Source organism: Gymnoscopelus braueri (genome assembly GCF_963280865.1).
Source record: "Gymnoscopelus braueri genome assembly, chromosome: 4".
NCBI classification, from domain to species: Eukaryota; Metazoa; Chordata; class Actinopteri; order Myctophiformes; family Myctophidae; genus Gymnoscopelus; species Gymnoscopelus braueri.
The window spans coordinates 50,993,610-51,020,577 of record NC_137605.1 but is presented as its reverse complement, the minus strand read 5'-3'; the positions used below and the strand labels follow the sequence as shown (position 1 = coordinate 51,020,577).

Genomic DNA, 26,968 nt, shown 5'->3' with positions numbered 1-26,968 from the left:
CTGCTGAAACCGACTCTGGATAAGAGGTTGAAGATGGATGGATGGAAGTTTGGAAGTCATGAGCTTGCAAAAAAAAAGAAGTAAACTAAAAAAATGTACTTAAGTACCGTACTCAAGTAAATGTACTTCCTTCCCTCCCTCCTTGTGCCCTTCCTTCCTTCACTCCTTCTCTCCCTCCTGTCATCACGGTTGTTACAGGCCCCAAGGTTATCTAATCTAGCGTGGGCAGTTCTCCACCTCGCATTCACAATGGCCCATTTGAGTTGCTAATGTGTGTCCGTGAGTCCCCCCCCCCCCCCTTCTCTGATGGGCATGCATGCAAACATCTCCCAGCAGGGCTTCTTCTCCATTAGAGACCTGACGAGATCACCCCAGCATAGGCGCACACGCACACGCACACACACACACACACACACACACACACACACACACACACACACACACACACACACAGATTAACCAGTCCATTTACAAACCGCGGCTAATGGCTCAACCGGTGATGAAAGCCATCAAGCACTATGGCTTTAACGCTGGGCACGCTGATTGAAAAACAGTTGAATTTTTTGTGATTGTTTACGCCGCGCCAAATTAGCAGAGAGCTGTTAAGTTGGCCTACCCTGTTCTCCAGGCACCGCACAACACCAGTGGTGGAAAAAGTACTCACATTTCTTACTTAAGTAAAAGTATCAATACTGCAATGTAGAAATACTCTGTTAAAAGTCAGAAATTAAAAATGTACTTCAGTAAAAGTACAAAAGAATTGGTAACAACAAGGGTACAAACAGAAGAGAAAAAAAAACAGAATAAAAAAAGCCTAGTTTTGACCTAAAATAGAAGACACTCAAGACAAGCCTACATTTTAACCTATTAAAAAAATGTTCACATGTTTGATTGTCCATGATTCATCCTTTTAGTTGTACCTTAAAAGCTATAAAGGATGGACTCTCTCTTATATCAGTGGGCAGATTGTTCCAAATTGTGCTTCCTTGAACTGAAAAGGAATTTTGTGAAGGCTGTCCGTTTCGACTGCACCTCCACAATCCCCTCTGGTGACGGCCGGTGTACTGATGCCCTTGTCGGACTTCCGTTTTTATAAATTCCCCCATAGGAGGCGAGGCGGGCATGTAAAGTTTTATACACGGCACATTTAGAGAGCTTCAAGTTATCAAAGGTAAAAAAAAAACCTTTATGGCTCTCTTATATAACTGTTCTAGGGGCTTGAGTGTCCAATTTGTGTAACAGTACTCGATGTGAGAGAAGATCATACGGTTCAAGTACGTCCTGGCAGCTCCAACTGTTAGAAAAGGCCTAATTTGTTTGAAATTTTGTAAGTTCAAGGTTTTTCCTACCAATTTTCTCATCCCACATTCATATCACCGAAACATTTTGTTTCCTTGTTGAAGTCACAGACATTAAACCTTGCTTTTAGCTGATCATAAAAATTGACCTTTGCCGTTGGATGGCGGTACAGGCAAATCTAAATAAAAGGACATTTCAGTCGATAGTGTGACTTCCACACCAACACTCTCGAGCTGAACCTCCTCTGGCCATTCAGTCTGTCTGCATTGCAAGGTGTTTTTGATGTTCAAGCAGATGTTCAAGCTCAAAAAGCCAGAGTGTTAATTTAACAAAATGACGACCGTGTGCAGACTTATGCAAAGGCTTAAATGTAATTTAGATAGCATTGTTGTTTAGACAGATGCTTGGTTTATTGTTTACCTGGTATCCTTTAGTTTCAATGTACAGATTATTTTGATAGTATGCTAGAATGCTACAGGTTCTTGGTTTACCTGTGATCCTAGATTACTGAGGCACTACACTGTCTCTCTGCATGTTATGTGATGTGTTTGATGTATGCTAAATGCCTACATTGTAAATGTACAAATGCAGTGGTGTAAAGTAACTACGTACATTTACTCAAGTAGGCCTACTGTACTTAAATACACTTTTGAGGAATTTTTACTTTACTGGAGTATTTCCCATTTGCAATACTTTTACTTCTACTCCATTACATCTCAGAGGCAAACATTGTACTTTTACTCCCCTACAATTATTTGACAGCTTTAGTTACTAGTTACTTTGCAGATTTAGATTATTATAACAAAACATACATTAACCACTTCAGCCCTATATATATATGTCGGCCATTCAAAAATAGCCGATTTACAAGCTCACAATGCATCACGATGCAACACATTGTGAGCTTGTAGATCTACTATTTTCGATTTTTAAACATTTTGAACTTGTGAAATGGGACATTCTGCACAATGAATACTTTTACTTTTGGTACTTTAAGTACATTTTGATACCAATACTTTTGTACTTTTACTCAAGTCAATTTTGAATACCTTACTTTTACTTGTAACAGAGTACTTCTACACTGCAGTATTGATACTTTTACTTAAGTAAAACATTTGAGTACCTTTTCCACCACTGTACAAATGTAACCGAATGGACCTGTAAAGGGTCCACACGGTTACTCTCATGCTGCGTTCACACGGGCAGATATAAAGATACAGTCTACCATTCATTTTCAATGGAAGCCAGCGACATGAAGATACAAAGATACATCCGACGTTTGTAGCTGCTACAAAAGCTACAAAGATTCAAAGCTTCAAATTGAAGTTGAGCTGGGTTCGATAAAAAGATACAAAACTACAACTGTAGCTCTATCTTTGTATCCATGTCCATGTGAACGCAGCATCAGGGTTACAAATGGATACATTAAAACTGGGGGATTTATTTTTTTATTTTTTTTCGTGCGTACGTGCAAAGCGAGCATTGTCGTATGAACGTCTACGCAGTACCACGGATGAGGGACCTAATTATTTAATAATACCTTTCAAGAGAGGCGACGGAGGGTGACAGTAGTGTCTTGTCATCTCCGGCGCCTACGGCTCTTGCCAGGCTGCGGTGACAGAGTGACACAGCGGTTCAGACAGAGTCGGGTGGGGGTGGGGGTGGGGGGTGTGGGGGTGTCTCCAGAGAGGCGTTGCCCGCCCTCTCTCTCTCTCTCTCTTAAATCTTAATCTCGAAAAACAGTGAATTATTTTCTCTCTCTCGGCTACTAGGCTTCTGCTGACTGAGCATGTGGGGGCGGATGAGGGGATGGGGGGGACGGGGGGGATGGGGGGATGGGGTGGGGGGGGTTGCGTTCTTACAATGAAAGAAAGTTTGAGAACCCCTCTACTTGTGATTTGATTCACTAATCCGCAACTCCCCTCCACCCACATCCCTCCCCCCAAAAAAAAGAACATTCAGCTTTTCTATTTTATAACATAACTCAAGTGAAACGGTACCTATCTGCTGAAATTCGTCGCGCCTCACAACACACCTTTTTTTTGCCTTTTCTTTTTTTTTTGGGGGGGGGGGGGGTGGGGGGGGCACCGGCTTACACCAAAACCGAGCGTCTGTTACGCGCAGTGCCGTGCACGCACACACATTAACAGTAGCCTACACAGTAAAGTCCTCAGTGTTAATTAATACATCTGTAACTCTGAGACACGGAATCAAATGGGCCCTTTGGCTCTATTCGTACGGTCTCAGAATTAAATGAACATTAACAATTGTAATGTGTAGGCTATATATATGCTGTACTGCAGTGGCTCTATTCATAATTATGTCTTTGGCCACGGACCCCCGTCGGGAAAATGCCCCATAATATTTCACAATAGCAGATCTAAAAGCTCACAACGCAGCACGTTGGGAGCTGAACATGTTTGAATAATTCTTCTCTTATGGGGGTCCCGGGCACAAAACATTTTCAGATGGGGGTCCGCGGCCAAATTTCGGGGGGTCTTTCACACAAGAAAGTTTGAGAACTACTGCAATAGCCTATATATACGTAAAAAATATTTCCTGGAACCACCTCAAGGACCCCCGGGGGGGGTCCCCGGACCCCACTTTTAGAACCCACTGCTGTAACTGTAAATTTAGTATATACACCCCACGATCCCCTCCTCCTCCTGTAAACCCGTTTCTCACACTTATCTGGATGTGTGAGAGTGGTGGTCATGCAGCCGTGCAGCCGCATGCCCGCCCGGGGGTCTCGGGAGGCCGAGGAGGACTAGGTTAGAGCGCTAAAAAGAAGCAGCAGCAGTAGCACTACACACACACACACGCACGCACACGCACACACACACACACACACGTCACACACACACCGCACCGTCGAACACAAAAACCTCAGCGGTGCCAGACGTCAGGTTATCTACCATGATGAGAAATGGCCTCAGGCAGAGCAAAACCTTTTCACTTCAATGCACAGTCTCACACAAACACGCACGCGCACACACGCTCGCGCGGACACATGCACGCGTGTGGGCATGCACACGCACACACGCACACAGTCAGAAACAGCGGCTGGTATAAGGAGAGAACGAGAGAAAAACTCAGTTTGTTGCCTTCCAATATTCGGGGGGAAAAAGAAAAGGGGGCCGGGGCCGTCCCGAGGGGTAAACCCCGGGTCCGGTTCCCCGTTTCATGTTCTTGAAAGACTTCTTCTCGACACGAAGAGGAGGATCGATGGAGGAGCGTTTTCTGTTCACGTTTCACGTCTTTAAAAATATTAGCGTCCATGCCTTCCGTTTTGCTCTGTGAAGACTCAACCCTTCGCCATAAATTCATGCCGCCGCCGCAGACAGCGCCAACAAAGGGAGAGTGAGTACCGCGCGGGCTGTCGCTAAATAGTTAATCTGCCTAATTGATTCCCCTTCTCGTTAACAGGAAACATGGAGGACTCTGGGCTGGCTGGCTGGGCTGGCTGGCTGCAGGGGAGTTGACAGCCCCGGCCATCATTAACTCTCAACATGAACATATATGACCCCCGACCCTGGGGCCCTGTCCAACCTCCCTCAACAATCTGCTATGGGCATACATTATCATCATTAAAAACTGCAGCAAATGTAAGGAACGGGCCGGGTCGGCGTCTGTCTTCGGTCTTGGCTGAACTCCAGACAGCCTATATATAAAACCTTCTTCTTCTTTTTTTTTTGGACAAAACCGTGGAGTGGTTGCCTGTGAGACCAAGCAGAGAGATGTGGGTGTCCTTTTTACATCTGACCTTTCTTTGAGTATAGGAAACCATGATCCAAGAGCCCTCTGGTGGGCTCGGCTCGGCTCAATGCTTCTTGGAGAGAGAGAAAACACATTCCCAGCGTTTTATATTCAGGTTGGATTTGTGCCTACATGAAGATAGGCATTAGTATGTATGAGTTATAACCATCAAGCACAAGCACATAGCCTGAATCTTTAATGGCTAAATTCCTCCCTATTTTTTCCGTTACTCCTGAAAGGGTGTTGATACTGTGTATAGGTAGGAAATAAAGTGCTGCTTCACCGTGTCCTTTCCTTAAGAGTATGTCTCAGCATCACTGCGACCTTGTTTATTAATATTCATCCAGCTGATAGACTGTCCTCCCGGGCCGTGACTTCAGTCCCTGAGGTCACGGTTTTGAAAGAGCAGCTATTCATCATCAAGTGAGGGTGGGGAGGGCGGGGGGGGGGGGGAGGCTCAAACAGCCTCGGCAGACCCTGCGATGGGAGCTCTTTGATGAGCCGAGCTCTCAAAGCCTCGGTATGAAAAGTGTGGAATGGCAACACAGCGGCGGAATAGCGCAGTTCCTCTTTTTTTATATATTATCCCATTCAATCCGGGAACGCGTCTGAATCATTTTAGATTTTAGCTATAGATATTGGCTAGTTAAAAATAGCAGATATACAAGCTCATAGCGCGGCACTGAGTGCCGCGATATGAGCTTGTATATCTGCTATTTTCTGCAAAAAAAATACAAACATTTATTTTTGTGCTTTTTATTTCTTTATTGATAGGACAGTAGGCTGACAGGAAATGGGCAGTGACACGCAGCAAAGGCCGTCGGGATCGGGAATCGAACCCACGACACGCTGTCAGGCTGCATTGTAGCCTCGGTGGCCAGACCGCTACGCCAGCGGTCCGGGCCTAGATCTGCTATTTTTTTTAAAGTTTTTTTTAAGTTAGAAAAAGTGTGCAAATCTTTGAATATATATATTTTTAAAGCAAACATTTGTAACTTAAATATTTGCTTCTAGGAGGTCCCTGGGACAAAAATATTTTGAGACAGGGCGTTCGTAACCAAATACACATCATTTCGAGTGGTCCTTGACATGAAAAAGTTTTGAGAATCACTAATATTATAGCAACAGCTTACGGTTTTCTGAAAACTGTTAGGACTTTAGAAGACATTTGTAGATGCAGATTGAACGGGTTAGACGGTAAAAGGCGGCAACCCTGGGGCCCTTTGTTCCTTGAGCTTCCTTTGTGTGGTTATATGCACTGTATGTCTGAACAGCTCCAAGGTCTAGGAGTCTGACTCACCCGCCACGCTTTGATCTGTCCCCAGGGGGCGACGTACGCGGCGGCATAATGGATGAGATGATAGAATGATGAGAGTGGTCATCGCTGCGGGGTGGCTTACATTATTAAAATGTTATTGTAAAAAGATCCGTCGTCGTTGAGGTTCAGCCGTTCCCAATTTTACGATTATCGTACCGCTGTATCTTTCCACCTTGTCCTTTTATACGTGCGCGACCTCTGTCCGCTACGGGCGGTTGTACGTACTGTGTAGACATAGGGGTCTTCAACAGGGGGTCCGGGACCCCTAGGGGGTCCTCAGAGTTACTACAGGGGGTCCGCCAAATCTTTGCGTGATACGATTTATCTTTTTACCTTTACCTCTTATTTTTGGCAAAGAGGTATAGGTGTAGAGGGAAAAAAGGGCAGACCAAGTAAACAAAAAAAGTTGAATCTGAAACACAATTTTATACAATTTAGAGGGGGGGTCCCTGCTTCATCCTTTCAGCTAGGGGTTCCCTGCTTCATCTCTCTCTCAGCTAGGGGGTCCCTGCTTCATCTCTCTCTCAGCTAGGGGGTCCCTGCTTCATCTCTTTCTCAGCTAGGGGGTCCCTGGCCTGAAAAACATTGAAGACCCCTGGTGTAGACTGTGAATAGTGCTTGTTCAAGTATTGTTGACCTGGAACAATGGGGTTGCAGTTGACAGAATTCTGTACTACCTTACCCCATCATCCCTGCCACTTTCCACCAGACTCATGCACTCGTACATATATACATGTGACAAATCATCAATAGCAGGATCTATAATGGAATGAGATCTAAAATAATGAATAATAATAACAACGTTGCTAGCTCCTCATGCATTGAAGGAGGCATGAGCTCAGCTCTATAGGCTCTCCCTAGGCTGGCAGAGGGAGTGTAGCGCCCAGGATTACTTGGACAATTGGCACTGGGTGAAAAAATGTGTTACAAAAATCGTGGGATAAAAAAAAATTGGTTAAAAAAAAAGAAATAACGGAAGATTGGATTTGTGAAGTACACAGTAGACGAATGAGCGATTGACCCACAGAGCAGAAATTCAGCTGAACTTCTATGATTTTGCTTTTCTCTGTCTGTCTGTCTGTCTGTCTGTCTGTCTGTCTCTTTCTCCATCACTCAGTATATGCACGGGGAGGAGGGGCGGCGGCGGGGGGGGGGGGGGGGGGTGTCCTCAAAAGAACATAAATGAGTTTTAAGTCTTTAAGGGGAGCTTTTCTAATTAAAAGAAGAGCCCCAGGTCTGGCAGGCACACACATACTGATTTCCCGGGCCTTGAACGGACCACAGACATGGCTGTGAGCGGCCCATATAAGTGCTTAACTAGCACAAATCCACCGTCCCGCGACCAAGACGCACCGTCAGGACCACTAATAGTCTTAAACACTCAACTGAATCTGATGGCTTTTTTCCCCCAGCAAGCAGATAATGAGCAAAGAGAGAGGAGTCTGCTACAAAGTGGCTCCCAGAGCAGCCCACTTTAATATGTGGGTTTTAAAAGTGTCTTTTACGGTAAAACAAAATCCTCAGTGTTGATTTAACTCTGAGAGTGTACAAAAAGGGAACCAAATGCAGTGGCGGAAGAAGTACTCCGATATTTTTACTTAAAAGTAAAAAAAGTAGCAATACCACAATATAAAAAATACTCTGTTACAAGTAAAAGGCCTGTGTTCAAAATGTTACTTGAGTAAAAGAACAAAAGCATTGGCATCAAAATAGGCCTATACTTAAAGTACCAAAAGTAAAAGTGCTAAAATGTTTGAAAATAGCCGATCTACAAGCTCACAACGCGCCGCATTGCGACGCGTTGTGAGCTTGTAGATCAGCTATTTTCAAATAGCCTAGGTATAAAATAGGGCTAAAGTGGTTAATGTATGTTTTATAATATAATGATTTATATCTGCAAAGTAACTAGTAACTAAAGTTTTCAAATAATTGTAGTGGAGTAAAAGTACAATATTTGCCTTTTTTGATGTAGTGGAGTAGAAGTAAAAGCACAGACAATTGGAAATACTCCAGTCAAGTAAAAAATACCTCAAAATTTTACTTAAGTACAGTAGGCCTACTTGAGTACATGTACTTAGTTACTTTCCACCATTGACCAAATGGACCCGTAAGGGGTCCATCTGTACACACTCTCTGAGTTCGAATCAACACTGAGTATTTTACTGTGTTTGCTCGGTTTCGCGAGCGAGGAACGAATGTGTGACTGTAAAACGATATGAGCCGGGGGACTTAATGCAGGATTTAAAATGACAAGTGGCGAGGTTATTAAAACATGTTGGAATTGAAATAATAGCGAGACAGCACAGCGTGGTACAGTATGGTATACAGAGGCAATTCATTTCCCAGATGAGCTAGTGCGACCTCAAATAAGGATAAACAGTCGTGGGTTGTGTAGAAAGCCGTCAGTCCAAGCGAGTTTCAAGAGGTTATAGCGTGGTGAAAGTTAGCCTTGCATACCAGTGTACATCTAGCTGGCAAAACAAACAAACAAACAAACATCTCACCGTACTGTACTGTATGTGAACTGTGCATCTCTGGAAAAATACAGTATTCCCCTTGATTTCAATCACAAAGCATTTTTTCTATTCTCATCTCCAGTGGTGGAAAAAGTACTAACATTTTTCACTTAAGTAAAAGTATCAATACTGCAACGTAGAAATACTCTGTTACAAGTAGAAGTCCGGAATTAAAAATGTACTTGAGTAAAAGTACAAAAGTGTTGGTACTTACCAAAAGTAGAAAGTACTCATTATGCGGAATGTCCCATTTCACAACACGTTGTAAGCTCGTAGATCAGCTATTTTCAAATGGCCAAAATGTATGGGGCTGACAGTAGTGGTTATCGTATATGTTTTGTATTAATAATCAGAATCTACAAATGAACTAGTACTGTAACTAAAGCTGTCAAACAATTGTAGTGGAGTAAAAGTACAATATTTGCCTCTGAGATGTAGTGGAGTAGAAGTAAAAGTATTGAAAATTGGAAATACTCCAGTAAAGTAAAAATAAAAAAGTACAGTACTTGAGTCTCTCTCTCTCTCTCTCTCTCTCTCTCTCTCTCTCTCTCTGGTTGTGATTCAGGGTGCTCTTGGCTGTGCGTTGGAGCATCAGTTATCTCCGGCAGGTGTATTACTGTGTATGCCGGGGCAGTGATCCGCAGCCGCCACAGCATGCAGTGGGGGCTCGTACGGGGCCGGCACTGGTGGGGGGGGGGGAGCGGCTCACGTGGCTGGGAGCGTTGCACTGTGGGGGGGGGGGGGGGGGGGTGGGGGGGGGGGGGTGGGGGGGGGGTTACTGATATAACGATGGCCGGTGGCGATAACTGTGAGCTGTGCTGTGGCCAAGCTCAAACTCTCAGAGCTATACTCAAAATCAGGAGGAGGACATATAAAAGGGGAACACGCCACTCCCAGCGCCATACCAGTGGTGTGAAGTAACTAAGTACATTTACTCAAGTACTGTACACACTGGTTGTGTTGTACAATTTTGAGGTATTTTTTTACTTTACTGGAGTATTTCCAATATTCAATACTTTTACCTGTACTCCGCTACATCTCAGAGGCAAATATTATACTTTTACTACAATTATTTGAAAACTTTAACAAGCTACTTTGTAGATTTTGATTATAATTACAAAACACACATTAACCACTTATAGCCCTATATACATTTCGGCCATTTGAAAATAGCAGATCTACAAGCTCACAACGCGTCGCATCGCGAGCTTATACTTGTAGCAGAGTATATTGCTACATTGCAGTATTGATACTTTTACTTAAGTGCACCAACTGCACCACGCATACCCCATTATTGTCATCTTCACCATTGGTTGGCCCTTGGCGTTCAGTATCGCTTGCTCTCCCAGCATCCTTCTCCCAGGAGACCTGGCATGCATCTGCAGCAGCCATCGTCTCCGGAGACGAGGGGGGGGGGGGGGATTGGCGAGGCGACCGCGTGCGTGTGTGTGTGTGTGTGTGTGTGTGTGTGTGTGTGTGTGTGTGTGTGTGTGTGTGGGGGGGGGTGTTACCGTGCCAGATCTGTTTCCAAAATCAAGATTATCACTCCCGTTTCCACAGTAACCCGTCCCATGGGGACACCCTGACTGAGCGGGGTGTACACCTGACAGTGACACCGCGGGGCCCCCGGAGCCATTAATCCAGCTCTGTGCGCCCGCTGCAAACTGCATGTGACAGCGAGCGATGCTCCGGCAGCCACTCTCTCCGCTCCACACGCTCTGCAAAGCACAGCTATAGTGCTACACACACCCGCCGCAGAGCCAAACACACACAAACGCATCACACTACCAAAACACCAGAACACACACACACACCACACAGACACAGTTCCTCAAACATTATGGTTTCCCTTGAAATTGTCAATTGAGAGGCAATTGATAGATAGTGATATGAAGATGTGAAGAGAGAACGGCACCGCAAGTGGTGGAAGAAGTAGGCTACTCACATTTGTTACTTGAGTAAAAGTATCAATATCGCAATGTAAAAATACTCGGTAGCACTTGCTATGCATCCTATGTGTATAACACATCATGAACATACTTATAAGGCATTATAATCTTCTCATAACCCTGTATAATCAGATTTATAAGAGCTCATACATACTCATAATGCTTTATTACCATAACCATAACACATTATAAGGCCTTTTATAATGACTTATAAGTATCAAGTGTTATAATACTTCATAATTGCTGCCAAATTGGTAACAGTTGCTATGCATCCCAAATTATTTCTCATAGTTATAATCCATTATAATCAATTGATAATGCTTTATTATCACTGTTATAATGCGTCATAACCATTATAATGCATTATTATAATGCATTATACTACGATTATAAGTGGTCATGTGTTACTTTATGATCATTTTATAAGGCTTTATTATCACGTTTATAATGCCTTATTGTCACTTATAAGGCGTTATACTGTGATTATAAGTTATTATAAAGTGAACATTTGTGACATTATGATCATTTTATAAGGTGGTATTATTACATTTGTATTGCCTTTAAATCACTGTTATAATGCATTATAATTACTGTTATAATGCATTACACCATGATCATAAGTTATTATAAGTGGCCATTTGTTATTTTATGATCATTTAATAATGCTGTATTATAACATCTAAAATGCATTATACTCACTGTCATAACGCATTTTAATCACTGTTATAATGCCTTATTGTCACTTATAATGCATTATAACAGTGATAATAAAGGATTAATTATAATGGATTATAACTATGAGAATACGTAATACAATGTATTTATACTTGAACTTATAAGTCATTATAACAAGCTTTATAATGTGATGTGGTTATGGTTATAAATCATTATGAGTATTTATGAGCACTTATAAATCTGATTATACAGGGTTATGAGCAGATTATAATGCATTATAAGTATGTTCATGATGCGTTATACACATAGGATGCATAGCAAGTGCTACCAAATACTCTGTTGCAAGTAAAAGGCCTGTGTTCAAAATGTTACTTGAGTAAAAGTACAAAAGTGTCGGCATCAAAATATACTTAAAGTACCAAAAGTACTAAAAGTACTAAAATGTTTGAAAATAGTAGATCTACAAGCTTAGAACGTGTCGCATCGTGTCGCGTTGTGAGCTTGTAGATCGGCTATTTTCAAATGGCCTATGTATAAAATAGGGCTGAAGTGGTTAATGTATGTTTTATAATATAATAATTTATATCTGCAAAGTAACTATACATTTTTCAAATAATTGAATAATTATTTAATTAATAATAATTAAAAGTACAATATTTTCCTCAGAGATGTAGTGGAGTAGAAGTAAAAGTATTGAAAATTGGCAATACTCCACTAAAGTAAAAAATACCTCAGATTTGTACTTACTTAGTTACTTCCCACCACTGCAATTGAGAGGCAATTGATAGTGATATGATGTGAAGAGAACAGAACAGAACAGCGCCTCGTAGCAGATTGTTAGATGAGAGGTATTGTACAGAGAGGATAAAAAGCCAAAGTGAAAAAGCCCTGAAGACAGTGTTGTGGAGAGAGAGCCACTTGTCTTACACGGTTCTCTGTTCCAAAACAATACCCAGACTAGACACACTGAGCTCAGTGTCTGGGTCAGCTTCCACTGAGGCACTGGAACAGGCACACTGGAAGCACTGGTTTTTGGCCACTGGCAGCAGCAGCCGTGGCACGTGCCAACCAGTGTTGCCAGATTCTGTAAGAGAAACAAGCAACCAGGTCTAGGAAAACCAGACCAAAAGAAGCAACTATGGGCCACATGAGCACTTTAACATAATACATCAGCTATTTGAAAATAGCAGATCTACAAGTTCACAACGCGTCGCATTGTGAGCTTGTAGATCGGCCATTTTCAAATAAAATCTTGCGGGGATATTATAATAAGTAGATCTGGCAACCCTGGTGCCAACCCCCAGCTGCCGGAATAATGTCCCGGCACAAGTCACGGCCAATTGTTTTTTTTTTCCCCAAGCGTGTGGACAATGCCACAGCCTAGGCTTTGGCCCAGAGAGATAGAGAGAGAGAGAGAGAGAGAGAGAGAGAGAGAGATGCTGTTGGTGCTCTCAGAGGAGAAGCAGACGGAGGGAGCTTAGCAGAGAGAAGAAGCCTCATCTGAGGGGAGGTGCCAAGCAGACTCATCCCAGCAGCACCAGACCCACAGCAGCCAAACCCTAGACATTGCCTTCATGATTACTCCTCGCTAAAACAGCCCCTGCTTTCCCCCAGCAAAGTCTTCATTTCTCACACCAGCATCAAGCTTCATCACATCCAACACAAACACTCCATATCCGTTTACTGGGTCCAAGAAAGCGTGCGTGCGTGCGTGCGTGCGTGCGTGCGTGCGTGCGTGCGTGCGTGCGTGCGTGCGTGCGTGCGTGCGTGCGTGCGTGCGTGCGTGCGTGCGTGCGTGCGTGCGTGCGTGCGTGCGTGCGTGCGTGCGTGCGTGCGTGCGTGCGTGTCAGTGTTGTGTCAGCTCACAACGCGTCACATCGCGACGCGTTGTGAGCTTGTAGATCGGCTATTTTCAAACATTTTAGTACATTTACTTTTGGTACTTTAAGTACATTTTGATACCAATACTTTTGTACTTTTACTCAAGTAAATCTTGAATTCCAGACTTTTACTTGTAACAGAGTACTTCTACATTGCAGTATCGATACTTTTACTTAGGTAAAACATGGTGTCTGTGTGGACGTTTGTGCACACGCTCTGTATTCTGCACTGTGATCTGACAGGTGCATTGTTCTATATGCGCTGCTCAGGACCCCTCGGTTCAAAACATGGGTCTCCCCTCCCCTCCCCGCCACCCCCCACTCACCTGCTCCCTTCAACCCCCTCAGGCAGCCGGCATGTTACCCCCCTTGTCCCCCCCGTCCCCCCCGTCCCCCGCCACTCATGGCGGTCTCCGCGGAGACGGCGTGACTGGCAGACTGATCGGGACCAGGCGTAAGAGCAAAAGGCAACGCACGAGAGACACAAAATCCAATCTCTTTTGCCCAAAGATCTAGCCTTGCTCTGTTATACAGCCGCTCCACTTTCTGTATTTTTCCCCCTTGCACACTAAGGCAGGCATATAGCTTGTTCTCCTCGCTATTTTCATGTATTTGTATTCATGACTTTGAATTCTCGTTCTGTTGCACAGCATACGGCTGTCTGACTGATGTCCTGATATAATAACATAACCGGTACATATACGTACGGCGATGCCTGTCTGTCTGTACTCTCTGCTTGAGTCAGGTTTTAAATGATACCTGTCAGAACGGAAATGGCGTTTCCATCCGACAAAGCCTTTGCTCCATTTAAATGTGGCCCGCAGTAAAAAAAAATCCTCAGTGTTCAAGTTAACTCTTGAGGGTGTACAGATGTAACCAAATTTGGTCCATTTGGTAGGATTTGTACACTCATGATAGGCGACGTGGGGTGAATTCTATAGCCACGTCCTTGAGCTCCTGCAGGAGACAACGTGACGACCTTGGTGGGCGAAAGGTCAGATGGCTGAGTAGAGGGTGAAAGGGTTAAAGTTAATGACTCGCCTCTCCGCACGTGCACGCACACACACACACAGCAATGCTTTTAATTTTTTGTTTTAATCATATCTATTATCTATCACAGTAGCAGCGCATGTTGGCACTGAGTGGTGATACTTCCTTGGTACTTTCAATCAGCTTTCAGTCATGGATTTACTGTATTAAACTATACAAGGTATCGAAAAAAATGGCAGCTCATTCCCTCCAGTGAAAAGCTGCCCCCACCCAGTGACTGTGTGTGGATGCACACGGCAAGCTTTCAAGCCCTCTTTCCAAGAATCTCTGTTGCATCCGTGACTTTTGAGAAGCTAAGTGAAAAATGTACTCAAGCACGTTGCATTTCTTTATGACATATTGTTATACAAAGTCTTACGAGAAACTATCTGGTCTGGTACTATACGTGTCTGTTCTTGCGAGACCACCAGACCACTTGAGTATTGATTGCTAGGCTGGGTGCAATTTGTTATGTACCAGCTCAAGAACTTAATCAATAAAAATAAAAACTGTATAGTGTCGCTTTAACATTTCATGACTGTCCATTTCTCTGCAGTTTTGTCTTTTATCTTTAGATGTGCACACATTTTTTGTAGAGCTTTTTTGTGGTTTTATAAGCTATTTTATGTAAGCTACCTCTCCATTACGATGTACTGTATTTATTTTACCACACGAGTTTAAGAAGCCTATCAGTCGTATTCTCAGTTAGTTTTTCTTGTTTTTATCAGATTTACTTTGAAATGTATTTTCCAAAATAGATACATTTATTTCCTTTATTGCCTTATATTGCTTAACTCCCCAGCTAGTGATGTTAAGAGAGCTATAGCAAACTCACCCACGCCGTGGATGGGCATAGAACTGTTTGTTTTACTACAGGCCTGATCATGGTGAACTCACACATTTTCAAATGGAGAATGTTTGCTCCATTGAAAAAACATACAGTATATTATGTTCGAGTTCAACGAGCAACGCATACTAATCATGACACCTGGTTCCTTTATGCCAACTGTATAGCTTCAATTAATGTGTCTTTGGAGAAGCCCTGCCCGGTGTCGTGGCTTAACATGCACAATGAGAGTGACCTAACAAGCTCCACACACTCATTAGCATAATGTCCCTCTGCGTTAATTGCTTTAGCCACGGTCTGATTCATCCAACGCGTGCTAATCTGAAGTAGGCTAAAAAAACACCCGGACATGACTGTACAAACCACATTTATCACTCTTAGGTTTGTGGCCATTGGAGTGGAGAGAGTCTGAGGTGGTGGTGTGTGTGTGTGTGTGTGTGTGTGTGTGTGTGTGTGTGTGTGTGTGTGTGTGTGTGTGTGTGTGTGTGTGTGTGTGTGTGTGGCAGAACATCTGTATTATCATTATCTCTCATGGGTGCGTGCGTGTGTTTGTGCGAAAAAGTACAATATATTTGCCTCTGAGATATAGTGGAGTAGAAGTATAAGTACTGAAAAACTCAAAATTGTACTGTACTTCACACCACTGTATTTCAACAACACAACTACAAAACATAACGGTGTGTACACGGGGCTGAATGCACTCAGCAGTCTTTGTACTACTAGCTCCCTCCTCGCTTAGCCATCTGTCATGATCTCCAAGCCCATAAGTTACGGCACATCAGTGGTTCACTACTTAAGCACACACAGGACCGTAAATACGCCGCACAAATGAAGCCGTTAATCAAACGTTTACGGAACCTTTCACCATGTCAATATGCATTAGCCCAAAGACTGATTGCCATTCGTCCTAATTAATCAATCCCCGCCTTTCAAACTCGCATGCCATTAATTCAGTGATGAGCGGGGTCACAGTGCAGTCCTCACACACATAAATCTTTCTCCTCGCTTTCTCTCTTGTTCCTCTGATCCAAAAATAATCCATCCGACCCCGAGACTCGACGCCAAGGCTAGTGTTTAGACTTCTAGTCTTATGCAGTGAGTGGTGTAAAGTAACTAAGTACAATTTTGAGGTATTTTTTACTTTACTGGAGTATGTCCAATTTTCAGTACTTTTACTTCTACTCCACTACATTTCAGAGGCAAACATTGTACTTTTACTCCACTACAATTATTTGAACACTTTAGTTACTGGTTACTTTGCAGATATAAATTATTACATTATAAAACATACATTAACCACTTTAGCCCTATTTTATACCTCGGCTATTCGAAAATAGCCGATCTACAAGCTTTTTTTTTTTTACTTTAGGTACATTAACTCATTGACTGCCAGAGTTAAAACCTCGTTCATAGCAGCCCTTGCCAGCGATTTTCGTGTTTTTTTGTTTCGTTATTTTGTTATTTAATTCACATCTAGAAAGTCTACCTTGACACTTGAATCGTTTTGATCGTTCCACCACCAGAGAGCAGCACATACCAAGCTTGATCGCCTCTCGATCACACTCGCCCCCTCCCAGACCCACTCACACAGTGAAACACATGAACCGGAAGTGAAATGTCTCAAATTCTGTTATCGGCGAAAATTACTTTGTGATACACAACGGGGATGACTGTTCGTCACCCAGACCATAGATTATAGGAGGGGAGGTCTCCGATCGCTTTTCATAGCGTGTGAAAAACCGTTTGTTTCCCTATTATGGTCGAAAATGACTGGGGGGAAAAATGTAAAACCGAAAACGGAACCCAAGTCATGGAACCGGATGCAGTGGTGGTTGAAGTAAGTGGAACCCGAAACTTAGCCTGATTCATAACAGAATAGCGTGATCAGAGCATAAAGATCAATAAAGACGTTAGATCGCATTAATGCGATCCTGGCGGCCAAGCGCGCTATTTATTAGATCGCGTTAATGCGATAATGGCGGCCAATGAGTTAAGTATATTTTGATGCCAATACTTTTGTACTTTTATTCAAGTAACATTTTGAATACAGACCTTTTACTTGTAACAGAGTATTTTTATATTGGTGGTATTGCTACTTTTACTTAAGTAAAATATCTGAGTACTTCTTCCACCCCTGGACTATACAGTCTTATGGAGGAGAAGAATAAAGGAGGAGTACAAAAAAACAGAGCTGTGTAAATAGAAAGATGGCGACAGACAGAGGGCTTATAGTTAGCATGCCATACCTCTGGGAACTAAAAACCACCATGCGAGAGCTCTCAACCAGATCTGTACCTCTGTGCAACCTATGATTCACAGCTGACACAATTAGCACGGCGCTCACTACACATGTAAAACACACTCTGCACGCTTGTCGCTGCAAACTGGGTCCTTTCCTTCCTTGCCAACTAGAAAAGGTCTCAGTGGAGGGAAAATAAAAAGGCCATGACAACTGATCCATTAATTCTACACACAAAAATGGGGGGTGGGAGGGTGGATCCAATCCAACGTGAAACACCCCACTCTCTCTCCATGGTTTGACACCATAGACCATGGGGGTCTTCAACGTTTTCAGGCCAAGAGAGAGGTGAAGCAGGGACCCCCTCTTTATTGTATGAAATTGTGTTTCAGATTAAACCTTTTTTGTTTACTTGGTCTGCTCTTTTTTCCCTCTACACCTCTACCGGTCCTCTTTGGCAAAAATAGCCGATCTACAAGCTCACAACGCCTCGCAGCGCGAGGCGTTGTGAGCTTGTAGATCTGCTATTTTTGGCTAAAGTTCCCCTCAGAAAAGGGATGCTAGGGTTCAAGTGGTTAAGGTAAAAAACTAAATCATATCACACAAAGATTTGGCGGACCCCCTGTAGTGACTCTGAGGACCCCCTAGGGGTCCCGGACCCCCTGTTGAAGACCCCTGCCATAGACAGTAAAAAAGAATGGACAGCGTTACACCCATAGACTCTACAGACCGTAAATGAAGCCTGTTTTTCAGCAATTTCAAATCCGCCATCTTTCTATATCGCGTCAAATCCTATGCACACGGGAATGAATGCTATTGGTTGGGACCGGAGCAGGGGGTGGGGAATGAATGCTATTGGTTGGGACCGGAGCAGGGGGTGGGAAATGAATGCTAATGGTTGTGTAGCTTGTCAATCATCAAATCATCACAAGGTAGCCACGCCCCTCCTAGAGCATACACTACTTTATCATCAATTTTAAAATAAATGGGACCATAATTTACCAAAACGCATATCATGGTGATTGAAGACTTGGAACTAGCGACTCGAAGCATATAGTATTTATGACAATGTTTATTATGGTGATAAAATCAAGTCTAAAGTTCGGTAAAAACCCACCCACTTGAATGGAGAGAAATTCTTTCTGACACCAGCAGGGGTAAAACAGCGAGACTACATCCATTCATATGAACTATCATTTCCTATATAGACTAAATTTACAACTCAGAAGCTGGCCCCTTGTTCGACACCCAAACCATGACTCTGCAAGATTTGTTAAAAAGACTCTAATGTCACTTACACTACATTCCATTCTTTGTTTCTTTGTTTCTTTCCCTTCCCCTTTTGCTCTCTTTACCTCTCTACCCACACCCTCCACCCCCACCCGCCACCCCCCCACCACAGCCCCATTTCCATTACTCTCCTTTCATTTCCCCTGTGTGGTGTCTCTGGCGAGTTGATATTTTGGCAGAGCTCCCAGATAACAGAGAGCAGTATAAGCGGGGAATGGTGTGCAGCAGTCATTACTGCCGCTGTGTTCTCTAATCACAGAGGGTCCGCATCACAGTGACATTAGGCCTCCTTGTCATATTTGGGTTCTGATCTCAGCGCCCCCTGTGGGATGTCAGTTTGTGTGCCTCCCCCCTGCGGGGCGGACATGGAGAATCACCCCCCATCCCCATCCCAAACACCCACCCCCACCGATGGGGCGGACATGGACCACTCCTGTCTTCTTGATGGTGGAAACAGGACATGTACCAACTTGCTGCATGCTTTGTTTTGCCCCGATCCAATCTTTTTTCTCTCTGTGACTGTGTGTGTGTGTGTGTGTGTGTGTGTGTGTGTGTGTGTGTGTGTGTGTGTGTGTGTGTGTGTGTGTGTGTGTGTGTGTGTGTGTGTGTGTGTGTGTGTGCGTGTGTGTGTGTGTGTGTGTGTGTGTGTTCCATGTATGCGTGGCTTGTTTTCATAGACCTGGTTTGCTTATTTCTCTTGCAGAATCTGGCAACGCTGCTAGGGTTATGATACCATAACATGGGAGGACGAGACCGCCGTTCAGAGTATGGAAAGTTTCACCCATTGGCTTAAAGGACAGCCAATGATGAAAAGGATGTCGAAAACATGTCGTATAGGTGTTGAGCAGCGTCTGTTCGTAGACCAGCCGCTCTTCGAGCAAGCTGGTAAAAACCCTCACATTGATGGAAAGCAACATTGGGGGCAATAAAGTGCAGGATTTGAAAACAGTACAAATAATGAATGGATAAGTGTTGTGTTTATCGAATGCGAGAGCCCATATGTAATGTAAGTAATCTACATGGGCTTGCCCACTTCCAACCCATGCCCAGTTAACCCATATCAAAAACCATAAAGGACCCTCATGATTTGCCCAGTTCAAGCCCACGCCCCACTTGGTTCCCAAGTAGCCCGCATTGAAACCATGTGGGTCCCATGTGGGCTGTGCTGGCTGGGTTGGGACATCATGTGATTTATTATATCCGCTAATTGATTCATTCATTCATTGATTAATCTTGTGAATGGGCGACTCACGGTCATGAAGCCGTCCAGTAGACCAGAGTCAGGTTTGGGCGGCGCCTGCAGCCTTTCCATGGACCACTTCTCTATGATGGAGGCCACCTGGCTGTTCTCCGTGTTCAGGATCCTAAAGCCGGTCATGTTCACTCCACTGTAGCGGTACGGTTCCACATCCAGAGCAAATAGATCCTGAAGGGGGGGGGGAGCAAACACAACACCACACTGAGAGATACTGTTGACGTGATTTAATTCAACTGAAGCACACGATACAGACTTGTCGCTCATATAGAGCAGTGGTTCTCAACAAATGTAGAAACATATGTTTTTCAGAAAACTGTTAGGATTTAGAAGACATTAGTAATTATGGGCAATTCGGTTTTAACCCATTAAGACCTGGAACGCATCTGTGTCACTACTTGATTTGAGCTAAAAAAGCATGATTTTACACTTTGGCTATTCAAAAATAGCAGATCTACAAGCTCATAGCGCGGCACCGAGTGCCGCGCTATGAGCTTGTAGATCTGCTATTTATGAAAAATGTTGTAAATGTGTGCAAATTAATATATTTATATTCTTTTAAAGCGAACATTTTAACTCAAAATCACGTGGGTGCCCCCCTGGGGGTCCCGACCCAAATGATTTGTTTTGGGGGGGGAGTGAAGTGACAATTGTATTAACCACTTGAACCCCAGCATCCTTATTGTGGGGAAAGCGTTGGCTGAAAATAGCTTCTCACGCTCTCTTCTAAAACGACACAATGCGTTGTGAGCTTGTTGATCAGTTATTTTCAGCCAACGCTTTCCCCACAATAACAGAAAACAGAAAATACACTAGTATTAAGCCCTGAGGGACTTCGGTTACGCATAATGGGGTTTAAGTGGTAAAAAAAAAGAAATAAAGAAAATTAAAAACACCGTTACTGCATCAAAAATTATCAACAAACTATACTAAAAAAACTGGTGAAATTGTCAAATACTATTAAACTTTTTAGTAGGCCAACCTAGAAGTTACGCCAGCCATGGGTACAGCGATGTTTTGTTATGGTTTTATCACTCTCTTGTAACTGTAATTTTTTTTGTCACAGTTTGGTTTTATGTACACTTTATATTGCTGTATTGTTGTGGTTTATGTATTGTTGAGGTTTATTGCTATGGCTTACTGTTGTATTGTTGTGGTTTATTGTTGTATTGTTGTGATGTACTGTTCTATTGTTGTTTTATTGTCGTTTATTGTCGTATTGTTCTAGTTTATTGTTTTGTCTGAGGTTACATGGCAGTTACAAGTATCTGTTTCTTTCCATAGTATCTTCTTTTATTGCTATTTAGGGACAACGGATGAGAATTAGCCTCCTTGCTAATTCTTGCTTATACTCTCAACAGTACTGAATGCAGTTTTATTGCTGTGTTCCATAAATATGTTCTGTCCCTCCCAAATAAACAAATAAAGTATGGGTTCAAACCACAGATTTTCAATGGCATTAGGTTTTGGAAAATAAGTTCCATAGCAAATAAAGGCTTATGACATTAACACATTTTATTCAACAAGATAATCTCCACAATCACTTTTTGAACCACACAGGCAATAAATGGGAGTTTTAAAGAGCACAGAACGGCTTAAAAATGCACGGTCGGAACATTAAAGGCTGTAGTTTATGTTGCAGAATAAAATGTGAGACTTTCCTAGGCTTATGTTAACCACAGACATTAGTTTCTGCATAAACGCTTAGTGGGAAAATGTGTATCTGGTGAGGGAACCCATTGCGAACTTAATTCCGGGATGTATACTGTTAGCTACTCTAAATACAGGGTTATACGAGCTTATTGAAGTCATTCTGCAAGGTTCTGGTTGTGCACACAGCTTAGCGTCAATTGATGCCACGTAACAAAAGCGTGTGCATACAGTATATACACGGACAGAACGTGACGCACAGTGAACAAGAGTCAACAGCGGAAGGTAAATTGAAAGCTTGGCAGAAAATGGCTGCCATATGTGGCTGGATTTTGCTCAGTGCTGGCTGGATTAGGTTGTCAGCGCTAGCTGTCCTGTTCTCTCACTGCCAAACACAGACCCTGAGAAAGAAGAAATCTCCTCTTTTTTATTGTCCGCTATTGTAAGTCTGGTCCCTCTCTAGAGCCACACTCATGGTCATGTTGTACATTTAATCTCTCCCCGACAACGCAAGCAGCGCGTATGATATTTAATTGTCCAGCATAAATCGCATTAAAACCGAATTGCTGCAAAAAATAAAAAAGAGAGACCGTGAACGGTGTTCCATTTTAAAATGGAAATTGTCTGCCTTTCTACTCGTCGTGATGAATAGCGCCGACAACTCAGAAAACTGAAGAATTCAATTTTCAAAAGGGGATTTGAAAGAAGGGACAGGGAAAAAAGTAGTAATGAACAGAGGGTAGGAGGTGGAGAGAGAGAGAGAGAGAGAGAGAGAGAGAGAGAGAGAGAGAGAGTTCTGATCCTAACTTAAGGACCACATGCCCAGCCTAAAAAAGCGTAAAAAAGGAGTTAGCGAGAGACTTGTGTGTGTGTGTGTGTGTGTGTGTGTGTGTGTGTGTGTCTGTGTGTGTGTGTGTGTGTGTGTGTGTGTGTGTGTGTGTGTGTGTGTGTGTGTGTGTGTGTGTGTGTGTGAGTGCGTGTGCATGTAGGCGTGAGGGACTAGAAAAGTGAGAGTTAGTTGAGCGATTGGCGCGCTGCGAAGCGGGCCGGCGGCCACGTCAGTTACACAACCGCGGAGTGTCAGAACTAGAAGAGCCTCTCGCTCTCTCTCTCTCTCTCTCTCTCGTTCTTTTCCAGCAGCCAAAATGAAAGTCGACACTCTCTCTTCTCTGTCACATCTTTCCTCATGCCTCTTAGAAGAAATGCACGGTCTGTCACTTTCTCGTCAGCCAAACATAGACAGACCTCTGTCTGAGTACAGCAGGTACAGCCCAGTGGCGCGTATAGGCTGTCTAATGACTGACTGGGCCTGGAGTCATCTGGGTGGGCCTGAGATCTTAAAGGGATATTTCACTTTAAAAAAAGAAAATTGGGTCATTTTATTGTCTACTCAGGCTTTTGGGAGCACCCCGGACAGTTGCTTGATTCAGTATTTAGATATCAATTTTATCAGACACGCCATCTTCCTATACAAACCCATTGTAACTTCAAACTCCATTTTTAACCATGTTAGATTCATCGGAAACACCCGTCCTTGGTTCTGGTGACTGATATCGTCCTTCTAATACGTGAGGAGACCGTGTTTTTTCAACAACAAAAAAATATTAATTTTGTATATATATATATTCTTTTTAACTCTTTGACTGCCAGAGTATTTTCATAAAGTACTCCCCCATTGCCAGCAATTTTCGTGTTTTTTTTATTTTTATATTTTGAAAATTTTCATGAAAATAATTGATCAGACTGTTTTTTAAAGACGCCGCACAAATCCGCCACTAGAGAGCAGCACATGATAGCTTGATCAGCTCCTGGTGTCACTGTTTACCTTCTTGAGCGATTAGACAGGGAAAACCATGAAAACGGATGTGACGTCCTCCCAGATTGTTTTGATCGTCAAAATTACGTTGTGATACACGACGGCGATGACTGATCGTCACCCAGACCATAGATTATAGAAGAGAAGCTGTCCGTTTGTCCGTCATACCGTGTGAAAAACCGTTTGTTTACCTATTTTGGACGAAATGACCGGGGGAAAATAATCAAAAACCGGAAACGGAACCCAGGACATGAAACCGGATGCAGATATGGGTGAAGTAAGTGGAACTCGAGAATAACATTGAATTTTAAGCAGCATAGCGCGATCAGAGATTAAACAATGAACGCAAATCCAACGCGTCAAACGCGTCAATGGCGTGGGTGGATTAAGTAGTTATTGACGCGTTTTCGAGTCAATGGCGTTTATAGAGTTAAGTAATAATGTAATAAAATAATTAAATAAAATAAATGAAAAAAATTATAGAAAAAACATGGCCCCCTCACGTATTAGGAGGGCAGGATGAGTCACCAGAACCAAGGACGGGTGTTTTCGATGAATCTAACATGTTAAAAATGGAGTTCGAAGTTATAATGGGTTTTGTATAGGAAGGGGACGTGTCTGATAAAATGAATATCAAATATCTAAATCCTGAATCAAGCAACTTAAAAACTGTCTCGGGGGCTCACAAAAGCCTGAGTAGACGTGAAATATCCCTTTAAGTCTAGATATTCAGAGGAAAAGTCCTATTGCACACCTCTGGGATGCATCTGAAACACGTCTGAAGGAATAACAAGCATTGTGTAGTGGCTATGATCAGTGTGTGGCTGCCGCGTTACAGTCGGAATGCGACGCCAGCACCGGTGGAAAAATCCTAAGTTTTCATATTTCAACATTTTGTGTTTTTTTCATAAATTAATGCCCTACTTGATCACACTACAGCATCACAAAAACACATCAAAAGTAGCAGATCTACAAGCTCCAAACGCGGTGCGAAGCGACGCGTTTGGAGCTTGTAGATCTGCTACTTTTGATGTTTTTGAAATTGAATCCTGAAAAGTAACGGTTTTGGACACTCGACAGAGACAATATAATATAATTGATGCGCATTTTTAAATGCCAAAAAATTTGTAAAGATGAAGCTCTTAGGTAGACCTGATGTCTATGAGACTGTGTGCAACACAATGCAGCTTCTCTACTTACCAGTGTAGTGAAGATGTAGTGATAATATTCTGTCATCATCCCCATGGCAAGGGCCTGTGTGTGAAGGATAGAGAGTAATACAGAGAGAGAGAGAGAGAGAGAGAGAGAGGGGGGGAGAGAGAGTGCGTTAAGTCAAATACTTGAAATTGAAAGGGTGATGCCTAATTTATTCTCCATTGTTATTTATAATGGAAAGAAATATAGCTGATAGCTCTACAAGCTCACGCGTTGTACATCCATCCCTCCATCCATTCATCCACCACACACTACACATTCATCCCTCCATTCGATTCTATCTCATAAGCTATCTATCTCTCACCATGACTAGCAAAGAAACACATGCAATGGGCAAAGACGAATTAAGCAACATATTGGGTCATGATATGAAGGATAATTCTATAGCTGTGTGTGATCGATCCATCTTCCAGAAATGCAACATGAAACTTCCCCATACCAACCGCAGCTTTGAGCATTTAGCCCAACTCGCTGCTAATTAAGGGACATGAGTCACGATAAAGCTGCGTTCAAATCCTTCGCCACCTCCCAGCTGTCTGCTTCAACATGCCCCCCCGCCGGGTTTCGCCTCATATCACACAAGGCTTCCTGTTTTTTTTCCTCTGTGCTGTGCTGGTTGCCCTGCCTGCCTGCAGAGAGGCATCCATGTTTGCTAACTTGAGAACAGACATATCACTGGTACACTGCACACTGCAACACAATCTGTCTGGGGGAAGAGGAAGGGAAAATAAAACATCAGTAGGCCTATTTTGGAGGTCTGTCTAACAGTGGTGTAAAGTAACTAAGTACATTTACTCAAGTACAGTACTTAAGAAGAATTTTGAGGAACTTTTACTTTACTGGAGTATTTCCAATTTTTTTCCACTACAATTATTTGAAAACTGTAGTTACTAGCTACTTTGCAGATAAAGATTATTACGTTATAAAAGATACATTAACCGCTTTAGCCCTATTTTATACCTAGGCTATTTGAAAATAGCTACAAGCTCTTTTCACTAGGTCTCTGCTTGTCTCTTGCGTAATCACTAGGTCTCTGCTTGTCTTGCTGCCTGATTCATTTCTGCAAGCTGCCTCCTCCACCCCAGCCTCCACCTTTTGATTAGAGTCTGGCATAGGCTCAAATACTACTGATTATCATTTATATGTGCTAATTCAAACTAATATGTCAATGTATTGCTTATTGTTTTGATATTGTATCGCTATGGGGGGGTTTTGCTTAGCATTCCCTGATTTTGCTTGGCATGCTGCATGGACAAAATTCAGGGAATATCTCCAAGAGCGGAGCCTTTAACGCCAAGCTTAACCGTATTCAATTTGTTGCAATAAATGGTTAAATCTACTTAGACGAGAGTGTTCCTGACTGAATGTCAATTATTGACAGTCTGTCAAACAATTCTCGTGATGGAACCCCATACTGCCCCGTCAGAAAATGACTCTGTGCTCTTTAACAATAGATAACAATAGATTAGAAAAAACACGTGTTAGGTCTTCTTGTATAAATCAATCATTACAAAATATTATTTATTCATAAGCGTGTCCACCCTGGCTCTCATTAACTTCAATGCGTTCCATCAAACTTCCGGCTCCAGTTGGAGCCTCTATAATGCCACGTGTCCTTAGCTTCTTTACATAGCCATGGCTCCATCCACCCCTATTTAAGCTGCCACGATGCTTGGTGACACAACAGGCAACTAAGGAGGACTGGGCCAGGTGAGCCTTGCAGCTGGCTAAGCCACTATGACTCACAGATTAGGGACGCATGGGGGGGAAATGGGGTGGATGATTAAATGGTAGAGAAGAGGAAGGAAGGAAGGAAGCGGAATGGGTTGTTGGTATCAGACAGGGTACGGTACCAAGAGAGAGTCCAGGTGGGCTGAAAGAGCCCCTCCAGCATGTTATGATTATACACTGTTTGTTCCATCGGGGGGGGGGGGGGGGGGGGGAATCGACCCGCATTCAGCGATGACTCACACATGCTGTATAAGCCATAAGCCCGGTCCCTTGACAGGCCCACGCATGACCGAGCACAGTCAAATAATAAGCCTTAAATAAACCTTAAGGGATGTGAATTATGCTTTCTTGTTTTTTTAGTTTTTTTTCTTTTTAGACAGCCAGCTTCCGTTTGTAATCGAGACCGGGAGGTAATAGATTACATTACATGTAAAAAAAAAAAACTGTCATTTTTCTGTTTAATAAAGAGCTGGAGAGACAGGGAGACTCCTGTAACTGAACAA

General features: G+C 43.0%; 1 protein-coding gene across 1 annotated transcript in view; it reads right to left on the bottom strand.

Moving 5' to 3' along the window:
* LOC308083784 (glutamate receptor ionotropic, kainate 2-like) overlaps window positions 1–26,968 on the bottom strand; it is a gene marked incomplete at both ends in the record, with an annotated part of 246,464 nt that overhangs the window by 125,421 nt on the left and 94,075 nt on the right. Inside the window, 2 exon segments of the mRNA XM_080426131.1 lie at window positions 20,051–20,224; window positions 24,720–24,773. Of these exon segments, the coding sequence (XP_080282257.1) occupies window positions 20,051–20,224; window positions 24,720–24,773 (228 nt within the window).